Genomic DNA, 22,794 nt, shown 5'->3' on the forward strand with positions numbered 1-22,794 from the left:
TTTCTATGATTGAGTCATGTGGTTTCATTTTTTTAAGTTTTACTTTACAGAATAAACTCTACAGATGTGAATGATGAGCTGCTCGTTTTGCACGCGCACGTGTGACACTGCGGCTGTTTGTAATCCTTAGAAAGGACGTCTCTGAAGATACAATGTTTGTTTTGAGTTTCTTGTCATGGATTGTTTGTTTTTTTTAAATAAAGAAAACGGTCTCATGAAATGAGTCGTGGGTCCTTGTAGGTATAGAGACATGTGGTGACTGCTGGAGAGGAGGAGTGAGGAGGAGGAGGAGGGGGAGGAAGAGGAGGAGGAGGCAGGAGGGCAGGAAAGCTCTGATCGAGCGGTCACTTGTACAGAAACCCTCCTGTAGTTCACCCACCATGGGGCCTGGAGCAGCTCCCTTGCACCTGGAACTGTTCGTGGTTTTGTTTCCGCTGGCTCCGTTTCTCCTCGCTCACCGGATGATCCCAGACTCCTCCACCGCCGGTAAACACGCTGTTTCCACTCACTGTGCACGAGTCAGGTGTCCACGAGGGACGCGCACTACAGCTTATGGTGCAGGATGAACTTGTAAACTTACTATCGCCTCCATTGGCATGTTTAGAAGTTTTCTTTAATTCGTTTTAACTACCGATCCCATGTGTTTCGTTGTGTGTTCTTTGTTATGGATCAGTTTGCTGTGTTTTAGTATGTTTGTGTGTGTTTGTCCCTGCTTGTAATTATATTTGACTGTTTTTTACTAATTCAGCAACCTTAACCAGGACTCCCTGACAGAAGAGATATTAAATCTGAATTGGTCCTTCCTGGTTGAATTAAGCATAACACCATAACATAGAATTAACCCTGTACATCAATACAGTACAGTGAGTGACCTATGGGGCACATTAATGAATGTGGGGAGTTGTTTTCTTAATGCTGACAGTCAAGTGGCAATCCTTCAAGCTGTGGACTCTGGGTTTTCTTAGCTGTCCAAATCTATCTGGCAAAGCACCAGCAGCCCAGCATTTCTGTCACTGCCCTACTGTTCTATAAGTGCAGCATGAGATTAACAAATTACCAAGTTGATGGTATTTTATCCAAACACATGGCACAATTAGCAACTTGTTACTGCAGAGCTGAATCTGAAAATGCATCCTAACTTTTTTATGACGTGCTCAGATGTAATAAGTAAATATCAGGGGTGTTCCTACCTGACCATGTTATTTATCCATAGGACGACCGTACATCTCTGAATTAATGATTCCAGTACATTATATATAGTAATGTAATGTAGAAGTCATATGGTGTGGCTTCTGTTATTAAAAAGGAAAAGTTGTCATACAGGCCAAAAGCATCCTGAGTGGTATATGTGTGTTTGTGATGATCAGGGTATTATTATTTCTTTTTAAATGAGGTTGTTAGCTTAGTACACGCAGACATGGTGAAAATTAATTGTCATTGTTTTGATTGATATTTTGTGTTTAACTGAAGAGACCCTTGAGTGAAACTGTGACGTAGTCCATACACCAACTTTACAAACACACACACACACACACACACACACACACACACACACACACACACTCTCTGACATAAACTCAAACATCCCGCCAAAACATTGCATTCCGTTGCCGTGGCGACAGGGGCAGATGTATACTAAATGAGCGTTTCTGTTTTCTCCCAGGCCTCGGGGTGAAGGAGTACTCGCAGATTGTCACCCAGCACAATAGACTGCGCAGCCGGGTCAGACCCATGGCAGCTAACATGCAAAAAATGGTTTGTGACACCTATTGTCTGTTTCTTCTGTGTGTGTGTGTGTGTGTGTGTGTGTGTGTGTGTGTGTGTGTGTGTGTGTGTGTGTGTGTGTGTGTGTGTGTGTGTGTGTGTGTGTGTGTGTGTGTGTGTGTGGTGTGAATGTGGGTTTCAGATTAACATAATCCATTTGTTGATGTTCTCTTGTTAAAAACTGAAGGTGCTACACTGCCCACAGAGCTCTCTATGAGAATGATTTTCTTTTTAATGTAGACTTTCTCTCCCTCCACTGATGCAACAGTGGAGGGAGAGAAAGTCAACACGTGTTGTAATATAATATAATAATAATAATAACTTGTAGCGATTATCTAAACAAGGTTACAAAGTGCTTCACAAAATATATATTACTATCACATTTAAGCTCTGTCAGACTAGTTGTTATAATGAAAATAATAATATTTAGTTGTATCAGGTGTTTCAGCCTTTTAATCCCAATAACATTAAAAGCTGAACCTGAGGGTACACTGAGGCTGAAGGTAAATCTGACTGGCTACTGGCTTGTATCTCAGTACTATGAAAGCCATGTGGCCTCAGTAGCTCAGACATCATTACCTCTATGCCTTTTTAAATTAAACACCTACTGCCATAGGCAGCAGATTCATAAGCCGTCCTTATGTTATAATTCTGTTGGGCTCCATGTCCGAGAAATTAAGTGGTTCTGGACGGTTTTCCACGGAATTTGGTGGAAGGATGTGATAAGAACCAAGGAAGGACCCATTAAATGTTGGTGTGGACTTGGATCAGGGGGCAGATCCAAGAATTTTTTCTTACAGAATTATTCATGGCTCTTGATGACAAAAATGTATCAGATCTAGTGAATTGAAATGCAGTTTCATAAGGGGACTGTTGGGCCTTGGCAGAGGTACACACTCTCTCAGTGCCATTCTAGTTACATTAAAAACACAAAAAATTTGAAAAATACCGTATCTCACAATGTTTAAGAAAATGTAAAAATAAATCCTGGACCTACCCCCATACAAATCACACCATTTAATGGGTTCCCTCTGGTTTATATCATGTCCTTCCACCAAGGTTTCGTGGAAATCCGTTGGGTAGTTTTTGCGTAATGCTGCTGACCAACCAACAAATGAAAACAAGTAATTAGCCTTGCATAGCATCATGTATAGCATCATGTATAGCATCATGTATAGCATCATGTATAGCATCATGTATAGCATTATGTATAGCATCATGTATAGCATTATGTATAGCATCATGTATAGCATTATGTATAGCATCATGTATAGCATCATGTATAGCATTATGTATAGCATCATGTGAATGTCACACAGTCAAATTACACCAATGTTTTTCTCCTTTTTTTCCCTCTGAAATAGAATTGAAGTAGAATCAAGCATCATTAGTCACTTGTTTGTCTGTTAACCCTACAGATGAACACAGATAGTTAAATTACTTTAGATACACTGTCAATCATAAATTTGACAGAGTGATATAAAAGGTCAGAGCGCCACGATGAGATGTTGTTGAATGTGCTCCAACTCTGAATATTAATCTTTCACTCGGGTTATTCTGACCCCACCTTCTGCAAAGTACACAATCCTATCTCATTTCATCTATTGCGTTTCCATTCGGTTCTTACCGCATCCACACAACTGTCCTGCCTGCATGTGATTGTGATTGTGAGAGGTAATGATGGATTATGACGCTCACAATGGATTAGATATCCTCCGGGCCGACTATGAGATTTGTGCCAGGGCAAACTGTCACTTCATAGATTACATCCTCAAAGCCACATGCTCCGACTGAAGCCCTTTTCTTCGACTGCTCTTCAGCCTTAGAGAACTGTTCTCAACTGATAAGGCGGTAATGAGAAAAAGAGGATGTGGATAATCATTCTGCATTCACAGCTGTGGTATTACAGGTAATTTCCCTGCAAAAACCCTCAGAGGGGCTTTGTCGAGCTGAAGAGGCATATTAAAGAGCTTTACTGATAGACGTTAAAAGGCTCAAGGCTTCCACTGAGTTTTTGAATATCTGAATATGGAATTTTTTTTTTTTACGTACAGAAACGAACCAGCAAGCATTATGGTGAGATTGTGTTTAAGTGATTAAAATATAGTCCTTTAGGCTTTGCTTAAGGCTGAGATAAGATAACAATATTTTTAGGAATAAATGATGCTCCTCCTTTTCTCACCCAGTTCCCCGTCTGCGAGTTTTCTTTGAGCTCGTGAAAAGTATTATGAGGTCACACCATCTCTCTCAGATGCAGATAATTAAAGTTCAGTATGAACTTTTGATATGAAGATCACAAACCTCCTGGCCACGAGATCTTGTCTCATCACAGAGCAGAGTGAACGCTGAACTTGATCAGCCTTTCCACACCACACATCAGAGTCATAGCTTTGATACTTATCCTCCAAACTGCGTAACCGTGCAGAAACATTTGGATAGACGTTTCATTTTAAGAGATTAATGCATGTACCTTTTTTAGTAGATGCACAGATAGCTCAGTGACAGGAAAGATGGCAATGGGACACCTTGACTTTTCTTGGAATAAAATTAACTTGTTTCTCAAAGTAGGAAGTTTCTCTTAAAGGAAAGTTTATCAAGAAACCAAAAAAATTACCAGTACTCTCACAACGATAATGTTTTTTTGTATTGTGTTCCTGACATATTGCATCCATAATAGTGACCTTTAGCTTTGACCAATGAACTCATAAGAATGAAAAAATCTTATGAGTTGATATTTGAGGTCCAACTGACAACTGGTCCAAATTTGAGGAAATTCCCTAAAGTCAGACTTGAGTTATCGTGACCAAGAGGCCAAACACAAGTTTTGTTGTTATGACTGTGACCTTTGACCCTTGACCACCAAATTGTAATGAGTTCATTGGAGAGTCCAATGGAAATTTTGTACCAAATTTGAAAAGATTCCCTGCAGGTACTCCTGAGATATTGAGTTCACAAGGCAAAAAACATGTTTTATGTGAGGTCACAACAACCTTGACCTTTGACAACCACAATCTAATCAGTTCCTCCCTGAGTTTGTACCAAATTTGAGAAATTCACTTAAGGCGTCGGTATATTGTGCTCACAAGAATTGGACGGACAATCTGAAAACATAATGCCCCTGTGGATGCATAAATAGGAGAATCAAAATCCAACATCCAATATCCCTCGCCCAGAGACACTGGAGCTTAGATTCTCTATAATGCAGTAAATAGTTTCATTTAAAAAAAAAAAAAAAAAATTAATTTACCCTTCCCTTATTGGTTACTCCGGGAGTCATACAAAGGATTACTGATGCAAAAACAATAACCCATCATTTATCCATCAATCATTTATAAATGTTAAAGATTTGACCCTCCCAGTCGGAACAGAACTAACTGCAATGATTTCAGTACTAAAGTAAATGTGGCAGAGTTTTAGAGGAAAGTTTGTCTGGAAACCAGTCGTTTGTTTGAAGCAGCCAATCCAAAGCTTGGAAAATGTGCCACTCAAACCAGGGCTTTAGTGAAGTGTTTATACCAGAGTGTCAGTCTGTGTTTGTTGGCCCTGTCACGACCTGGCAGTTTGCCTAAGATGTCTCCTGCCCTGTCGCCCACTTCAGCCAACAGTTGGCTCCGACCCATGAAAATAATTAAATCACTCAGGCACTATTAGGAACGACCTTCATGCCAACAAGTTCTTCTGTCATCCCGTCTTAATCAGTATCTGCAAAGTACAATACAAGCTTTATTAGATCCAAACAGCACACTTTGATGAATGAGTTATCTGATGATTAGAATTTCCTGTTTGTAATTATTGATGTCATTACTAAGTCATTATTTTTTTTATCAATTATTATTTAATGCCTTTCTATGCATCACTTGTTGAGGAACTATTCACGATAAAGATAATCAGCTCCTGCTGACAGGTCTGCTGCTTGTCTGTACCTTTATATTGAACAAGATATCTCAGGAACACCTTGAGGGTATTTCTTTAAATTTGGTACAAATATTCATTTGGACTCACGGATGAAGTGCTTACAATTTGATGGTCAAAGGTCAATGTCACGATGACCTCATGTTCATGTGAACGTGATATATCAGGATCACCCATCAGGAATTTTGTTACATCTGGCACAAACATTTACTTTGACTCAAGGAATTTGGAGGTCAAGGTCATTGTGACCCCAAGAAACACCTCGAGAGCATTCTTTCAAATTTCAAGATGACAAATGACCTGATTAGATGTGGGTGGTCGGAGGTCAGAGGTCACTGTGGCCTCACAAAGCCTCTTGAACAAGATGAAGTCTGTCTTTATGGCATTTCTTCAAATTCTGACCAGTTGTCACTTGAACTTGAAGATCAACTGATTAGATTTCAGTGGTCAAAGGTGATTGTGACCTCATGTGAGTTTGGGGGAAACACATCATGACGACTGCACTGGTTGGCGGCGGCATACAAACCACTGGGTGGAATTCCTAGTTTAAAAAGGCAGGAGTGTACTAATTTGATTAAATACACTATTCCTATTGTCTTTATCCCTAGGAGTGGGATGAGAAGTTGGCCTTACTGGCAAAAGAGATGGCAGAGTCCTGTCACAGAGACCCCTCCCCTCAACACCCCACAACGCTCAGTCACATTGGCTTGATCAGTCAGCGTTTTCCTCGTGGCGTCACCTCATTTCATGATGTCATCGACTCCTGGTTCGAGGAGGGAAGGGATTTTCTCTACTTGAGTGGGCGATGTAGAGAGAACACCACCTGTCAACACTATACACAGGTATTCACACACTGATACAAACTGTACATGTTTGTGCATCAATGAAACCTCCTAGATATTCATATATGTGTTTTAAAGGCGTTTTAATGCGTCTAATCCCTGTTGTTGTTGTTGTTGTAGATGGTGTGGGCCACTTCCAGTCATGTGGGCTGTGCCAGCCAGCTGTGTCAGAGGGAAGGAGGCCTCTGGGACATATTTGTCTGTGCATATTACCCTGGGTAACCATTACAAACCTTTTCAACAAAAATGAAAACATCAAATCCACCTGAGAACAGCATAGATTGAGCAAATTAAATATTTGTTTTAAACTAAATACAAACAGAGAGTTGAATCTGCCATCCTGCTCAAAAATAACTTACTTACTGGAATACTTGAAATAGCAGTATTTACATGAAAGGTTGCGGGAGCCTGACTGTAGAGGAAAAAAGTTAATTATTATTAAAAGAATTGCATCTAATACATCTACTTTATTATGATCTGTTTTTAATTTATTGTACCAGGATAACCCACTCAGTGTCAGTACTGCTTTCCAGGGAATCTTGTGTTGAAAAAGGATCTGAAAGCACCTATTAATGAAGGTGTCCGAATGTAAATATCGTAAAACCAAGTCCTTGTTCTGTGGACATTTCATTCGTTCATTTGAAATTTAAGATGGTTAAAACTCACTTGCCATCACTCGGCATCCAATTGTTGGTCCCTTCTGTGCTCTGCAGTTTATATTTGTTGTTTCAGGGGGAACTGGGAGGTGAATGGCCGCCTGGTGACGCCCTACAAGTCGGGGCTGTACTGCTCCCTCTGCACGTCTTCCATGTCTGGCTGCTTTAGACTGTGGGATCATGTAGGTGGATTGTGTGGTAAGACCAGATGTATGCACTGCATATATTTAGATATGCCTGTTTAGTATGCTGTCATTGGTCGTTCACTCAGTGAGGGTTTTGAATGCACAATTAATTCCAAGGATTAAACATGAAACCTTGAAATATAAATGCCTGACCTAGACCTGCTGTTTTTGAAGGATAAATCTGGAATTTTCTATTTTTCTCTCAGGGTAATTTTGTGCATCTTCCCCAATTAACATAGTTAATTATCGTTATTGATGCATATGACATTAAGTCGTCTTTCATAAAGATTTCAGCTTCACATGAGACATATTTTTGGTTGTCAAATATTGTTCATTGTTTCTACCTTTTATTTTCTATCCAGGTTTTGTCTTTCATCCATCCAACTATTATTTATACTGCTTATCCTTTGAGGGTCACAGGGGCTGGAGCCAATCCCAACTGACATTGACACACAAATTCAGGTAGAAGATGCAAACTCTTTCCGTTCTATTGAACTGTGTGCATCTTTACTTTACCAGAGATTCCAAGGAACCCATGTCGTATGAGCTGCGGTCAGCACGGCCATCTTAACATCTCATCATGCAAGTGCAACTGTGATGCGGGCTTCACCGGACGCTTTTGTCAAGGTAGCAGTAGAAGACCGTAAACATATCAAGCAACATTAAATGGGTTTGTTGTCTATAGTATTTTAATATTCATGGTAGCGAGGCAGACGTTAATATGGCAGTGTTTGTTTTTCAGTACGTTGCAGTGTGCAGTGTGTGCACGGTCAATTCAAAGAAGAAGAATGCTCTTGCTTGTGTGATGTTGGCTACGCTGGTGCTGAGTGTGCAGGTAAGTGCAGTGTACTTAAGTACAGGAATGTATCATACATCTCAGCTATTTTTTATTCTGAGACAGATTGGCTTCAAAAATTCGAAAGCACACAAAGACCCACACTCTACGGAAGATCTGTTTGCTACTGTATCCTTATTCAGACTTAAAGGTTGTTGAAGACATTTAAGTGGGACAGTTTTACATTTCAATTGCATACATATCTTCTGGCTCTGATGATGTGAATGTAATTCCAACACTGTCACAACAAAATTCAGTTTGATAGCACGGACTACATTTCTGCAAATCCCATCCACATGCACAACTGAAACTGTTTAAAAGATGACAATATATTCAAGCGCATTCACTGAACTGGATCCCTGACGGATATGTTGCCTTCTTGTGTCCCAACAGAGAAAGTGCAGTTTCCCTTCCACGGCTGTGACGTGATGATAGATGGAGAGTGCTTCACTGTGTCTTCAGAGGCCGACACCTACTATGGAGCCAAAATTCACTGTCAGGTCAGAGATGAGTGTGTGTTTCCCACTGAGAGAGTCAGTCCTCCAGCCATGCATCAAAGAAATGATTATATCAAGACTTTCACTGTGGTCTTTACTTTGTTCAAACCACCAGGAACAAGGGGGAATTCTATGTCAGATCCACAGTCAGAAGGTTCAGGACATCCTGGCGTTTTATCTCAGTCACCTGGAGACAAGTAATGAGGTCACCAACGCCGACTTTGAGACACGGAATTTCTGGATTGGTACAATCTTTCATCTTGGTCATCCAAATGTGTAACCTGTTAAATCAACACAATATTCTCTACCACTGGGATACTGTAGCAGACTGCTGTCATTTTGATGAGGTTCAGCAACAGGTGGAGATGCTGCACGGATACAACAGCACTGTTTTTGTTCCCCAGGTCTCACATATAAGCCTCTGAAAGACTCATTTCGCTGGGACACAGGAGAGATCGCTGGATTCAGCAGCTTCGCCTTTGGGCAACCTGACAACCAAGGGTAAGAGACCCGTTTAGCTACTGCAGAGTGCATCACAAACAGAGATGGCTGGGTGGCAATGGAGCTAAACAAACAACAACACATATCACCCGAGAGCAGGAAACCTTATTTCTCTGTGGAAGCTTCAGGTTTTTGTTGTAATCTGGTTTACAACTGCAAAATGTAAGTCACAAAAGAATGTAATCTTTCAAGCCTGCAAGCAGTTCAAATTAAACTATTTCCATACAGGAGATAAGAGAAAAGGCCTCATCTCAGCACAAAACTAGTGAGTCCTTGTTCTCTGTATGGAAGCCTCTGCAGTTATGAATTGCACTTGTTTATTCAGCATTTGCCTGTAATTTATTACCAATATGTAAATCCAGACAGTGATGTTGACTGACCTGCAACCTTCACCCAGACCACTAGATGTCTCTCTCTATCTATCTATCTATCTATCTATCTATCTATCTATCTATCTATCTATCTATCTATCTATCTATCTATCTATCTATCTATCTATCTATCTATTTGTCCATCTATCTATCTGTCCATCTATCCATCTATCCATCCATCCAGCCGTCCCTCTGTCTGTCCCTCTGTCTACACTATAAAAATGTTTCCTATGCTGGTTGTATTTCCACTTCAAACAGGAAAATAAAATGTGAGTGATCTGACTTTTATCCTCATTCACTGTAAAACCTTCCCCCATGTACTCTGTCTCTGTCCAGTTTTGGAAACTGTGTCGAGCTGCAGGCATCAAGTGCTTTCAACTGGAATGACCAGCGCTGTAAAACACGGAACCGATACATCTGCCAACATGGTAAGGCTTCTTCAGGGAGAGGGGGGGAGGAAGTTCTCTCACTGACCACCCAGTGTGATGCTGTGAGGTGGAGATGTTAACCACAGAGTCACTTTCTCTCTTGCCTCTGTACACGGTTGGCTGCATGTCTTCAGCTGCAACATGTCCACATTGGACTCACAAGGGAGACTGACTTTCACCTCCTGCTGTCCGTCCAGCAGCAGCTGCTCTGATCCAGAAAACCATCATGCTCCGAGTGTCATGGCGAAACAGATTTGTCTCTCTCAAGGTCCCATAGCCGACCATCCAACCATTAAAGCAGGATTCAGTGCAGGTGTCCCCCTCCTTCTGACAAAATGTAGCCGACCTATATTTGTGGTGAGGCTGATTCTGATAAAGAGAGTACGGGTCTGAAAACACACAGAAGCGTAGTCTTGACACATTATTAAACCTGTTACCAAAATTGAAGCCTAATTATTCGCTTTTGTATTTTCTTATATCTTTGTTAAATCAAGGTCCTGCTGATACTTGAAGTCCCAACTGTCAATCTTTACGTCTTACCCAATTCTATAGCATCTGATAAACCAAACTTACCGTAAAAAATTAACAACAATCAATGTGATAAGAAAAATGTATTAGATGTGTACATTTTAGTTTGCACCATGTCCCATTTACTAGCATGGAGGAGGGGATTTATGACCTACACTGCAGCCAGCCACCAAGGGGCGATCAAGAGGCTTTGGCTTCACTTTTTGGTCATCTTCCATCTTTGCATCTTAATATAAAGTCTATGGTCCTAAGCAATGGGCAGCCACTCAGTCCTCCAAATCCTGGGGAAGATACAAGTGTGTTTATTGTGACCGAACTCGTCCTGAGCCCGATGTTCTCCCTGATTACAGGAACCTGCAGTGTAAAGAATCAAGTAGAACCAGCCAACGTGACAGAACCTGACCTGAACACAAATATCGTTTCAAAATGTTATCTTTTTATATTTTTTATTCAAACTGTACAGTGAAATGACTGTGTTCACTAGTATTTACATATTTTACTGCCTCTGTGACTGACAGTCACTGCAGGGTGAAGTGTAAAATGATAATCCAGGGTGTTCGTTAATGATGTGAACACAACATTGGAATCTCTGTGATCCTGCCCACACATTCAAACATGGCACTCAGTCTAAATCAATGACACTCAGTGTTCGCCATCAAGAGCCTTCAAATAATCAATATACACAAAGACCCACAGTGTGTAGACACACACACACCACTTACATTGATCAAGAGGGATGAGATGGCGGCAGATGTTTAGTTTTACCCACTTGAGTGTGTCTTTGCGAGTGGCTGGTATGTAATCTGCTATTGATCGGAGCTGAAAGAGCGATCTGTTCTGTATGTGGTCAACGACACAGGGACGAATTCTTTACAACTTGCTTTTTGAAGAGCTCTTAATGATCCAGCCTGTGTAGCTGGTGTTTGTGTAAAACAGGACTGGTAGTTCGTGATCAAGAGAGGGCTCGAGGGTCAGATTATAACGGCGGTTAAGCTACATTAGCATAGAGGTCGTTAGAAAGCTAATCGTATGTGCATATTCTTCAATCAGTCATAATCTCGCCCTTCCTCTCAAAATAAAAGGCGGAATTTCACGGCAGCAACAAAGAGTGAAATTCATAAATTCGGCTGATTATAAGCCGATAGGGCCTTTCACCCCAAAGTCATCTACAGCTTTCATGACTGTGTTGTGTTATTGGTAATAAAAACGATAAGTGGATATCATACAGCCTAAGGGGGAGACAGTAAAATATGTTTACTATGCTTCAGAGTACTGTGTGTACATGTGTGTGTTTGTGTGCGCGCGGGGTCTATAGTTTTAATCTCTTCTTTCATGCTGCACCTTAATAACAGCTACAAAAGAAGGATTAGGACACAACCAAACCTCTTTTTGATACTTAAATTTTTTTCATTTCTCAACATAATATTTTTACATTGTTTTATAATGTGTGTTTGTGTGTGTGTGTGTGTGTGTGTGTGTGTGTGTGTGTGTGTGTGTGTGTGTGTGTGTGTGTGTGTGTGTGTGTGTGTGTGTGTGTGTGTGTGTGTGTGTGTGTGTGTGTGTGTGTCATAGCTGCAGAGCACATTGCCCGGTGGAACGATGGCAGGTGATGGACCTCGATTCCTCAAAGTGGTGAAGCCATGGTCTGTAAATTAAGATGGACGACCCGTCACCACTATCCAGAAATGGAGCTAAAACATCCTGGATACAAGACATTTGGAGCCAGAGTCAGTGGGGGATGGAGCTGCAGTAGCAACGTCCCTTCGATAAACGCGCTCAAACAATCTCAAGTCAGTCTCAGCTGTCAATCATTTCAACCCATTTTGATGTCAAATAATGAACCTGTTTGTCTCCCGTGCTAATAAAGAGGAGGTGGGACTTATGACCTACACTGAAGCCAGCCACCAGGGGGCAATCAAGACGTTTTGGCTTCACTTTTGGGGAGAAGTCATGTCATCCACTTTTATATACAGTCTATGGGTGAAACTAGGTTTGCTGTACTGTACATGTTAAATGCCAGATGTGACAACAACCACTCTCGTTGGTATCTTCTGTCAATCGCTGTAGATGCATCAGGGTAGTTTAATGTATATACTGCATATTGTAAATGATGTATCATTAAACTGTTGTATGTCAAGTGGTCATTGAATATTCTTTGCACGTATCCTCTGAGTGAGCAGCTTCAGTTTGAATGAAAAGTCTGCCACATGTTAAATATGACATGGGCGGGGAAAATCCAAAACCTGATTATACAACACAAGGAATAACTGGAGAGAGTTTGAACATGAGTGTAACAAAAACATCTGGCATTGGAAGTGGATAGGATTGGGTTCTTAGGTTTGTGACACAACCCCTTGCTGTCTGAATCTGTTCTTTGTTTTCAGTCTGGTATTTGTTTAATGCAGTGGGTAGGTGGAAATACTCAGCCACAAGATATGTCTTATATAATATCAACGTTTTAACATGTTAACATGTTTAAAAACTTGACTCTCACCATGTGGGACTTTGAGAGAGGTGGTAGATTCACCTGACCTTTATCAGAATAACACGAAATCAAATCAACAGATTTCTCGAGGTGCTTCATGCATTTCTGCTGCTGAGTTTTCCCCAGCCCATGACAACACTGTGACTCAGCAGCTGGTAACAAAACTTGATCTGTCTACACGCAGACGCCACAAACCACTGACTTCAGAGCATACAAGGAGGTGGTTAGTAAAATATGAATTGAAAATGTCAAGGAAATACTACTCTGTTGTGTTATTGTGTGTGTTTGCCTTATTAGTCTAAATATCACAACCTACAACCACAAGGGCAAGTATTCCTCAAGACTGAACAGGTTCCAAAAATGCTCAGGCTTTGCAAGTCTTTATTTACTTCTGCTCGTTCAGTACACAGGCAGAAGGAGGCAAACTCAAGGTCGAGGAACTAATGAAGCAAAAACACCGGATGACTAACACCAGAAAATGCAGGTACGCTGGGAGCTGGATCAAATACAAACAGGCACAGAAGGCAGAGAACAAACAGTGTTACTACACAAGAAGAGGGGGAGACAATTAGACCAGACACATCAGGGCAGGACAGACAGTTGAATAGTTGTGTCTCAATTCAGGGGCAGCATCCTTCAGAGGACCCGGTCTACTCAGCCGAGGTCAGCTGCATCCTTCATCCGCTGCGTACACCGCGTTGGCCAAACCGAAATGAGACGGTGTGGTCCTCTTATTGCGTCACCACCATGTCAATATTTTTTTACCATTAATTTTTCGGTTGAGTACTTACATTTAAAAATAAATCCTGACGTTTTTGCCTCGCTTTTTGCCGCCATTACCTCTTTGAAAAATAGTTTGTCACAGAAGCGCAATGAATCATGGGATATGCTGGGCCGCGGAGGATTCACCTGGTTGAGCCTCCGTTACTCGGGGTGGGGGGGGACGCATTTGCTGGGACACAATCGGTCTTCAAATGCAGCCTCCGAAGGATGCTGCCCCCGAATTGAGACACAGCTTATCACAGAAGCAGGGAACACAAGGGCAGGAAGTGGGCATCTGAAATGAGGTGGAGCAGTTACAGACACTAAAACAGGAAATACTGTAATAAAAAGTAAAAACGTGACCTACGATGCAGAGCAAGACATGACCTTAAATAAATCAGTTGTCTGTAGTTGTTCAACAGACCTGTAGATTGAAAACCCTGTGTGTGTGTTATGGGTGTGCGTGTTTGCGAGGATAAGGTCAGTGAGTGTTCAATGGCGGCTACAAGGTCCGACTCACAGTAAGCTGAGGAAGACCCTGGATGGTAGATGATGAAGCAGCAGGCTGTAGATAATGGTGTCAGACCAACTTACAGAGCTGCAGTGAAATTATACAAATGAACAAAACAAGGATGAGGTCACGGAATGAGGTCTTTCAGCCTAACTGGGTTTCCACTTTACTGAACACATATATTTTTCCCTCTGCAGCACCTCTAAGAGATGTCGGGTCCATCTCACAGTGCATTCACAGTCAGATTTTCACCTGGGACTCAGTCTTATACTGTGAGTCCACAAAACACGAGCTGATCAGATTTGTTCACTTCTTAGTGATTCAAACAGGCTCCCATAGACCCTACTGTTACTGTCAAAGAATAGTCCAACATTTAGGAAAAAAGGTTTATTCTTGCTCACAGATAGAAAAGCTCTATATAGCTCTTTTTACCACTCTTCTCTGTAAATGTAATTTCTAAAGCCGGCAGCCTGAGCTCAGACTGACTGACCACTGGTTGTACGTGTGTATCGGTGCATGGGACCTCGCTACCGTGGCTCAATCCCCCAAATGTGCAGGATGGCAGCGTTCATATCAGGTATTTTTTGGCTTCATTTCTGGATGGTGAGAGAAAGTGGAGCCACGTCGACCATCTTTATACACAGTCTATGTTTTTATCCTGTGTCCAGTTTCTCTGCTAAGCTAAGTTATGCGTCTCTGGGGCCTAACTCAAACAAACATCCATCTATCCATTATCTATACACTCATCCTTTAAGGGTGGCAGGGGGGGCTGGAGCACAAACGAACATAAAAGTGGTATTGATCTTCTAACTCTGGAATAAAGGAAATAGTTCCCAAATTGTCAAACTGACCCTCTCTGTTAGACATCATATACAATCCTCATCATCTTCATCATATTTATATTTTAAGAAGATATTTTTAACACAATAGTCAAGGTTTTCTCTGGATTTACCATTCCAACAAATGAAAATGATCCTTGATGTTTTATGGATCATTTCAGACACATTTGCATAATGTATGAGGCTGGAGAGGTTGAATACATTTTATGGGGAAATAAAGTAATGTTTGGACACAGATTGTCATGAAAGCTGTTTTCATACTTTAACTGCGGAAAATGTTTTCTGGAGTTTGCTTTTCACATATGAAGAATGTAGCAGGAGATTGTCCTGCTCAGACACATTCACAACAACAGGACAATGTCCAGAACATTCAGGTGAGTGGAAAGCACTGGGTAGTGCATGCAGAAGGCAGGACGTGACATAAATATTGCTTTGGAAAGCACTGGCGTCGACCTTTGTCGCCAAAGCTCTCAAATCTTGACATGTAGGTCAGCATCTTATTCGATTATGGCATCTCTTTTTCTTGTCTCTTTCTGTGTCTGAGTCAGCTGCTGGACATTTTCTGGCAATTTTTTCCTGCCAGACCCCTAGTAAAATGTTTGAGTGAGCAGATGTGAGAATACATCAGGAAGACTTCCCAAACTGAAAGCTATTTTAATGGGATGTGCGGCCTAATAAACTTTTTGCTGATGTGATGGTTCATGCCAACAACGGACTCTCTGAGCCAAGTATGAGCCCTGACTGTGTTTGTGTGTGTGTCTGTTGGGAGTGTGTGTACTGTATGTGTGGATCTTCACCTCAGACGCGGCGCTCACGCAGCCTCCCGCTGGTCTCATGGTGCCCCCTGATAAGCTGGTGCTGCAGAGGGTTTCAGAATGATGCCAGTGGCGGTGGAATTAGCTCCCATTGTCATGATAATGACAGTGATACTCTTGCCCCGTCCAACTCAGACCAGCCCATTGTATGGAAACAGGAATGCAATTTCTCCTGCAGCGGTAACCGACAATCCTCTGTGAGAGTGAAAGGTCCCTAAATGACTCTCCATTCAGGCGAAGCTGAGGGGCCAGCAGCCAATTAAAGTGGGAGCAGCAGAACAGTGCCATCCCAGAGACCCAAAGCTGTCTCTAAACACACACACACACACACACACACGCACACGCACACGCACACTCGCACGCGCACACGCACACGCGCACACGCACACGCGCACACGCACACTCACACACACACACACACACACACACACACACACACACACACACACGCACACGCACACGCACACTCGCACACACACACACACGCGCGCACACGCACACGCACACGCACACACACACACACACACACACACACACGCACACGCGCACGCGCACACGCACACGCGCACACGCACACTCACACACACACACACACACACACACACACACACACACACACAAACACACATTATAAAACAATGTAAAAATATTGTGTTGAGAAATGAAAAAAATGTAAGTATCAAAAAGAGGTTTGTGCTAAATGACTCAAGAGCTATATTCAGCACCATGCACATGTGCACAGACTCTAAAACACCACTAGCTGATTCGAAAACGCCTTAATATTATAGTTGGGGAATAATAGTGGGACAGAGCTCCAGAGCAAAGTGCCGACACTCTCCAACAGCATCCATCACGGTGAAACTCTTTGTGGTGCTGTTTATGGTATCAAACAGTCTCCTCTGGGTGTTTATCTGGCAGCTGAGGCAGAGTCAGGATGGAGGGTGAAGGGTTTAGAAAGTGTTCACACTGCTGTGCTGCGAGTGAAGTGGATGGGAGCTGTGGGGCCCTGAGAGCCGTGAGCTGGGAAGAAGTCCACTGGGCCAGATAAAGTTTGTTTTTAAGCAATAATAATCACCCGCCGCAGAACTGACGATTACTCAGAGATTCTCCAAAAAGAAAAGAAGAAAAAAAGCCTCTTTTTGAATGCCTCATTCATTTTGAAGCCACCTTCCCTCCCAGACATGTTTGTCTCCACCGCTACTTCATATACGTTTTCTCCATCTCGAAGCTCCCTTATTTTTTTTAAAATGGGAAAACGTTCTATGATGCTGTTAACATACATTTCAAATGAATATACACATCTATTATTTCCGTTTCTAGCTCTACCTTGATGTCTTGCTAGTGTTCAACACTTGCAGTCACTTTAGTTTAGCAATATTAGATTTTTGGGCAATGCATTTACTTCTCCAGTTGTTCTCCAGTTGTCTTGTTTCATTGCTGTTTTTTATGTTATGCAAACGTGTGAAGCTACGATGATGTAATTTTAATCTTTTGTATTTATGTGTTTTATGTGTTTTTACCACATTGAACTGTGTGAGCTCTGTCAACATCAACTGAACAGGAAAAAGCTCAAATGTAATAACAACACGTTGAGACAGTCTTTTCCTCTGATCATATGTAGATGAACTTATTTTATTCCCTGTAGTTTATTTATATTTATTGATAGAATACCATGCAGGCTCAAACACCCACTAAGGCACCAAACTAAAAGTTCAACAAATGTTTGCAAAAAAAATCATTCTTTTCAAAAATAAAACCCATTTATTCAGATCAACATCTCAACAAACATCAATCTATTGAAAGTATTGGCAAAGCAGTCTAACAATGTTGGTTTTGGTCTTTGCTTGGGTTTCATTGACAGAAAAAAAATACTGAATAACATCAACCCTATCCTTTCATCCATTTGTATTGCACCAAATACTGGGTCCATAGTTAGACAGTATGACTTGTGAGCTTGTAACATGAATGAAATCATCCAGTTGTAGAAACAGTATGGCCTCCTGACATCCGAATGAGCCAAGTGAGAGTGTTGACGAAGTTTAGAGCGAGCGATCGACACAAAACTGGAAGACATATCTCAGGATGAATAAGAGGTGCCATGCATGTAGAAAATGACAACGAGAACGCCAACTTTGGAAGACTGTGCTGTAAACAAATATATGTGATTTCCGCATCGGAATTTATACGTCACGTCCTTCATACTCTACCCAGGCGGCTGAATGTTCCTGTTGTTGTGACCTTGTCTGAACTAGACTCTCCCTGCTGCGTTCTTCACATGTGAAAGACAAACTCTTGAAACTTCTGGAGTTCATGTCTCATGTAAAACAGCTTTAAAGGACGGTACGAATATCTGACGCCCTGTTGGTTAACAGATGTGTTCACAGGTAGCAACAGACGTATCTGTCCATCAGACAAGACACTGGTTTAGATGAAAACTCTCATCAGACAGGATTATTTCTTTCTTACTGTAAATAGAGCTCTTATGTGTTTAAGCATCTTGTGATCATCACTGAAAGCTGCAATCAGCCTCTAATTATCTCCCTTTACATCTCGAACGGGAAATGCAGCTGCACTGTGGGATCTGATGACAGGAGGACGACAGTAACCGTGTGTGTTTATGAAGAGAGGTGGATGATGCTTGAGGACAGAATTACCGGGTGATTTGTAATCACGCGAACAAATCACGTAAGGGTTGCGTTAAGTACTCGCTTCATGTCTCCATCTGCTCGTCTCCTCTATTTACTAGAACCGGGCCGGTGTTTTCATCTCTGCCATGCTCCTTGTAATGGTTTGTGAGCGCTGCCACTGGCATTTCTCTATCGATGGCAGACTGAAAGCAAATAACACAAGGGCATTCAAAGAGTCTCTATTGTTTGGGTAAGATTGAATTAAGATGATGAATTCCATTCAATTATTTGCCCGAGCCATTTATTCTTTTACAGCTGTAACAAATTCAAATAGACAAAGACAAAGTATTGGTTTGTATCAGAAAGAAAAACATTAAAACAAACTTATCAGAGTTTCATATATAAACTGTTAAATTTTACATCAAACCAATATTCAGACTAGTCAGACTGCAGTCATTATTCTGTCCCTCTTCAATCACCATTATTTCTCCGTCCTTTCTCTCTCTCCCTCCCCCTCTCTCCCTCTGTCTCCGCTGCTGGCTTTGTCTTTTTCATTTTCTCTTTTCAGTGCAGTCAGTATTGAGCGGCCCACAGCATTTGGATGCAAGATGAACTTTGATAAGAGTTAATGAGAACGCAGCATTGTGCGGGCAAAGAATGGCTCGGGCTGCACTCAAGAGCCTCCTCACCAGGAAATGGACCGCGAAGAGCTGCAGCCACCCACTCCTCCAGGTATGGAGTAGGAGAGGAGAGCGGAGGAGAGGCAAGAAGAGGAGAAAGGAGGAGAGGAGAGAAGTGTCATGCTAAGATAATGTGTAGGAGCCATAATCAGTTGAGCAGCAACAAGGAGCTCAGACATCAGAATGGATGCTGGTACCTTCCATGATGATGGTTACAGCAAGTCAGTGTCTCGCAGTCAGAAGCTGTGTCCCAATCCAGGGGACGCCTCCTTCAGAGGACGCAGACTACGTATAGTCTACACGGTCTACGTCGTAGACCGTGGAGACCAAAACAACGGTTATGACTCCGGGGGATGTCTGTGGTTTGCGTCACCAGTCTTTCCCACCCTTATCGCTGTCGCCTAGCAACAGAGCCTCAGTTGGACTTGTCGCGAAAGTTTTAATGTCCCTTGATTTTTTAACATGTGTATTGTTAAATGTTCAAGTGAGCTGAAGCCGGCACTTGTATTTAAAAGTGAAAGCAACAGATTGTCTTGGTCTTGTCGCTTGCTAGCGCCATTATCCCCTCCTCTGATTTTCTCCTTATGCTTGGTTCTTAGACTTCTCGAAGCTGTGCCCCTCCACTCTGCTGAAGCAGGATATAGCTCTCATATAATTTCCTGAACTTCATCTCACAGGAGGTATAGGACCTGCTCTGTTCAGCTCAGATGCAATTGGAAGGGAGAAATGCTGTATGACATCCACTTCATCTTATATCCGATCCAAAGCCATAGAGTATCACACAGCTGAAGGAAAAGGTCCTTTCATGAAGATTTCAGACAGAATAAGCAGCAAGTCAGTGACCTGCATTCACTATTTTACTACAAATCAACCATGCAACAATGTTAAATAGTTGTACAATGATAAAACCACTCCTTTAAACAGCTAATATATCACTACTAAATAACTGGTGTCTTTATAAAAGACCAGCTACAAGACATGTCTTTTAATATTGAACTAAAGCAAACAAATATAAAATGAATAAGACATTTACAACCAGAATCCACTGACACATTTCAACCATCATAAAACCAGCTGACACTTTGATTTGAAATCCAGCCGTCTTGAATATGCTTTTTATTTATCATGCATGCATTTGGCAAGAAAGATCAACAGTTCTGCCCCTGATCACCAACAGCAGCCTCGTTCTGGTGAGCTCTGTGTTACTACAATCTGCTGTCAATGGAAAGCAATGTTCACACATCACAAAGATACCTCACCAATATATTTTTTGTCCCAGTGGTACAATTTGTATTTACAAGAGTTGTGAAGCACCTTTGAACATTAGATGTGGCAAAGGTTCAATTATTTTCCGGGAAAAGTTAATATCTGTGAAAGGAACTGCATCCAAAATCAGTGGTTATTCCCTCTCCTCAATCTACAAGACTGGTCTTTGCTGTCAGAGAAAACTCTCACCTAGAGTTTCCCTTTAAATTGCCTCTGGGAGAGGATGCAACAACCCTGGGTTCAAAATGTACTGATTTTAGAAAAGCCTTTTTACCTAAAGTTAGGGATATCGACTTGAGAAGAAAAGACTGCAGACAGTTTATACAGTTGAATTTAAGATGAAATCTACTTTTAATCTATTTACCTAGTTGGATTCTTCATCATTCTCTAATGATCTGTACTTGAAAGGCTTATTTTTTGGACTCTTAGTTTGGGCCATGGACTTTATATAAAGACTGACGGTGCACCTCCTCTTCCTCCCACTATTCAGAAATTACACCAAAACATCTTGGATTCCAATGCTGTCGTCTTGCGCATTTGGAGCCAATGTCTGTGTAGTAGCGATTGGGGGTCTGAGCCGCTGTAGTAAAGTCCCAACAAAACACCCACTTGACTAATTGTGAGTCAGTATGAGCTTTCAATCATGACGTTATTTTGCACCAGGTAACAAATTAAAACCACACTTATTAGAAAAATTAGCCCAATCATCTGTTTGATAGGGACTACCTAAAATGACAGAAACCATCTTTGAGAAAAATGTATTTGACAAGTACTTTGACTTTTTAATTTGGTCTATGTCCCATCCACTAACATAGAGGAGGCAGAGTTTATGACATACACTGCAGCCAGCCACCAGGGGGCGATCAAGGTGCTTTGCCTTCACTTTTGGGGAGCACGCAAGTCATCCATCTTTATGAAGAGTCCATCCATGGTTTGAACTTATTATTTCCTGTTTTACTTTGTATTTTTTCACCTATTTGCTTCACTTCCTGTCTTTGTCTGCTCCACTCTTTGTTTCACCTGTGCCCATTTATCCCTGCCTTCTTGTGTATATAGTTTGTGTTCAAAGTTGCTCTTTGTCATTTTGTTTGTTTGTCTCCCCAGTAACATTTCCTTGTATCGTGCCTCTGTTCAGTTCTGTTCATCTTTCCTCTTCATCCTCATTCTTCTGTTCAACTCCCTGGTGATTCCTCCAGCCCTTTACTTATTTCCTCATTCAGGTTTTTTGGAATTTACTGCCTGTAACCTGCCAACCTGCCTTCCAGAGACCGTAAGCCTGTTTATTTATTGAATATTCTTCATGTAGCAACCTTCCTTTTTGCCTGGAGTCTGCATTTTCTGTTCCGTAAACCATGCAACACATTAATGAGATGTGATGCATTGTAGCATTTTGTATTGTGCTGCCTATATGTCTTGTTTGCATGCCAAACACATTTTCTAAAGTATTTTGTGGTCAAATAAAATCAACTCAATTTAAGTTTTTTAATTGAACCATTTATCTAAGAGGAGACAGAAAGGGACGGAAGAAGCAGAATAAGATGTAATGTGGAGGGAGAAGAGAGGTGCATGAGCAGACTGAGAAATGAACCAACGGAAAGAACACGTGAAAAAATATCAGTATAATGAGGGATAAAATGAAAGAATCTGGAGAGGAAGCAGTAGTGCTTGACAACAGAGGAATCTTTGTCCCCATCCACTGATGAAAAGGGTCCTATACCAGCAAGAGAGCAGGAGATAAGAGATCAGGAGGCGAACGAATGGAACATCTTGAGGAGGCTGCAGATAAATGAATAAATGAAGAGTTGAGAGAGGAGGGAGCATCTCATGGATGTCATATCTTAATTGAAAATGACAGCTTCAATTAAAAATGTCCAAATTAAAAATCATTCCACCCATTTCCTAATTAAAAGCGTATCAACTGATAGTTTTGACTCATTAACTTCAAAGAGCGATGCAGCCTGGCGGAGCTGGTGGTGGAAGTGTGTCATTTGCTGAATGGAGAAGGAGCGGAGCGAAGGATGAAGAGGACTGATGTGTCGGGTGAGAACAATCTGCTGCAATGATTTTCTGTGTGTGTGTGAGACAGAGCTGTTGGTCGGTGGATGAGTGGTTAAATAATCAGTCAGTATTGTCATGGAGGCTGTTAGGAGGTTGACAGAAAGCAGAACGCTTACAGCTATAATGCCAAATATAAAAAAAAGAAATTCTGCTTTTCTGACCTGACACAGCCGACACTGACACGGACTTTGTCCTTTTAACAAGCCAAACACACACACACACACACACTGGT

The 22,794-nt window shown here is 41.6% G+C and overlaps 2 protein-coding genes across 3 annotated transcripts in view; both read left to right on the forward strand.

The window, feature by feature from the left end:
* The first annotated feature begins 243 nt into the window (after positions 1-243).
* On the forward strand, positions 244-12,650 carry LOC117759212 (C-type lectin domain family 18 member A-like). 2 transcript variants are annotated; one of them, XM_034581228.1, is made up of 12 exons: positions 244-486; positions 1,664-1,755; positions 6,285-6,518; positions 6,639-6,736; positions 7,251-7,372; positions 7,879-7,986; positions 8,102-8,194; positions 8,588-8,694; positions 8,807-8,936; positions 9,096-9,192; positions 9,900-9,991; positions 12,092-12,650. In XM_034581228.1, the coding sequence occupies exons 1-12, from the start codon at positions 381-383 to the stop codon at positions 12,127-12,129; spliced, it is 1,317 nt and encodes a 438-aa protein (XP_034437119.1). In that variant the 5' UTR covers positions 244-380; the 3' UTR covers positions 12,130-12,650. The 2 variants fall into 2 exon arrangements, with proteins under 2 accessions (XP_034437119.1, XP_034437118.1); XM_034581227.1 differs by having other exon boundaries at positions 12,126-12,650.
* The window catches only part of si:dkey-234i14.2 (heterogeneous nuclear ribonucleoprotein C), a 63,872-nt gene continuing 52,504 nt past the window's right edge, over positions 11,427-22,794 (forward strand). Inside the window, exon 1 of the mRNA XM_034581229.1 lies at positions 11,427-11,431. The gene's annotated coding sequence lies outside the window, so the exon portion shown is untranslated. The remainder of the gene's footprint in view (positions 11,432-22,794) is intronic.

This window comes from Hippoglossus hippoglossus, chromosome 3 (genome assembly GCF_009819705.1).
Source record: "Hippoglossus hippoglossus isolate fHipHip1 chromosome 3, fHipHip1.pri, whole genome shotgun sequence".
Lineage (NCBI taxonomy): Eukaryota > Metazoa > Chordata > Actinopteri > Pleuronectiformes > Pleuronectidae > Hippoglossus > Hippoglossus hippoglossus.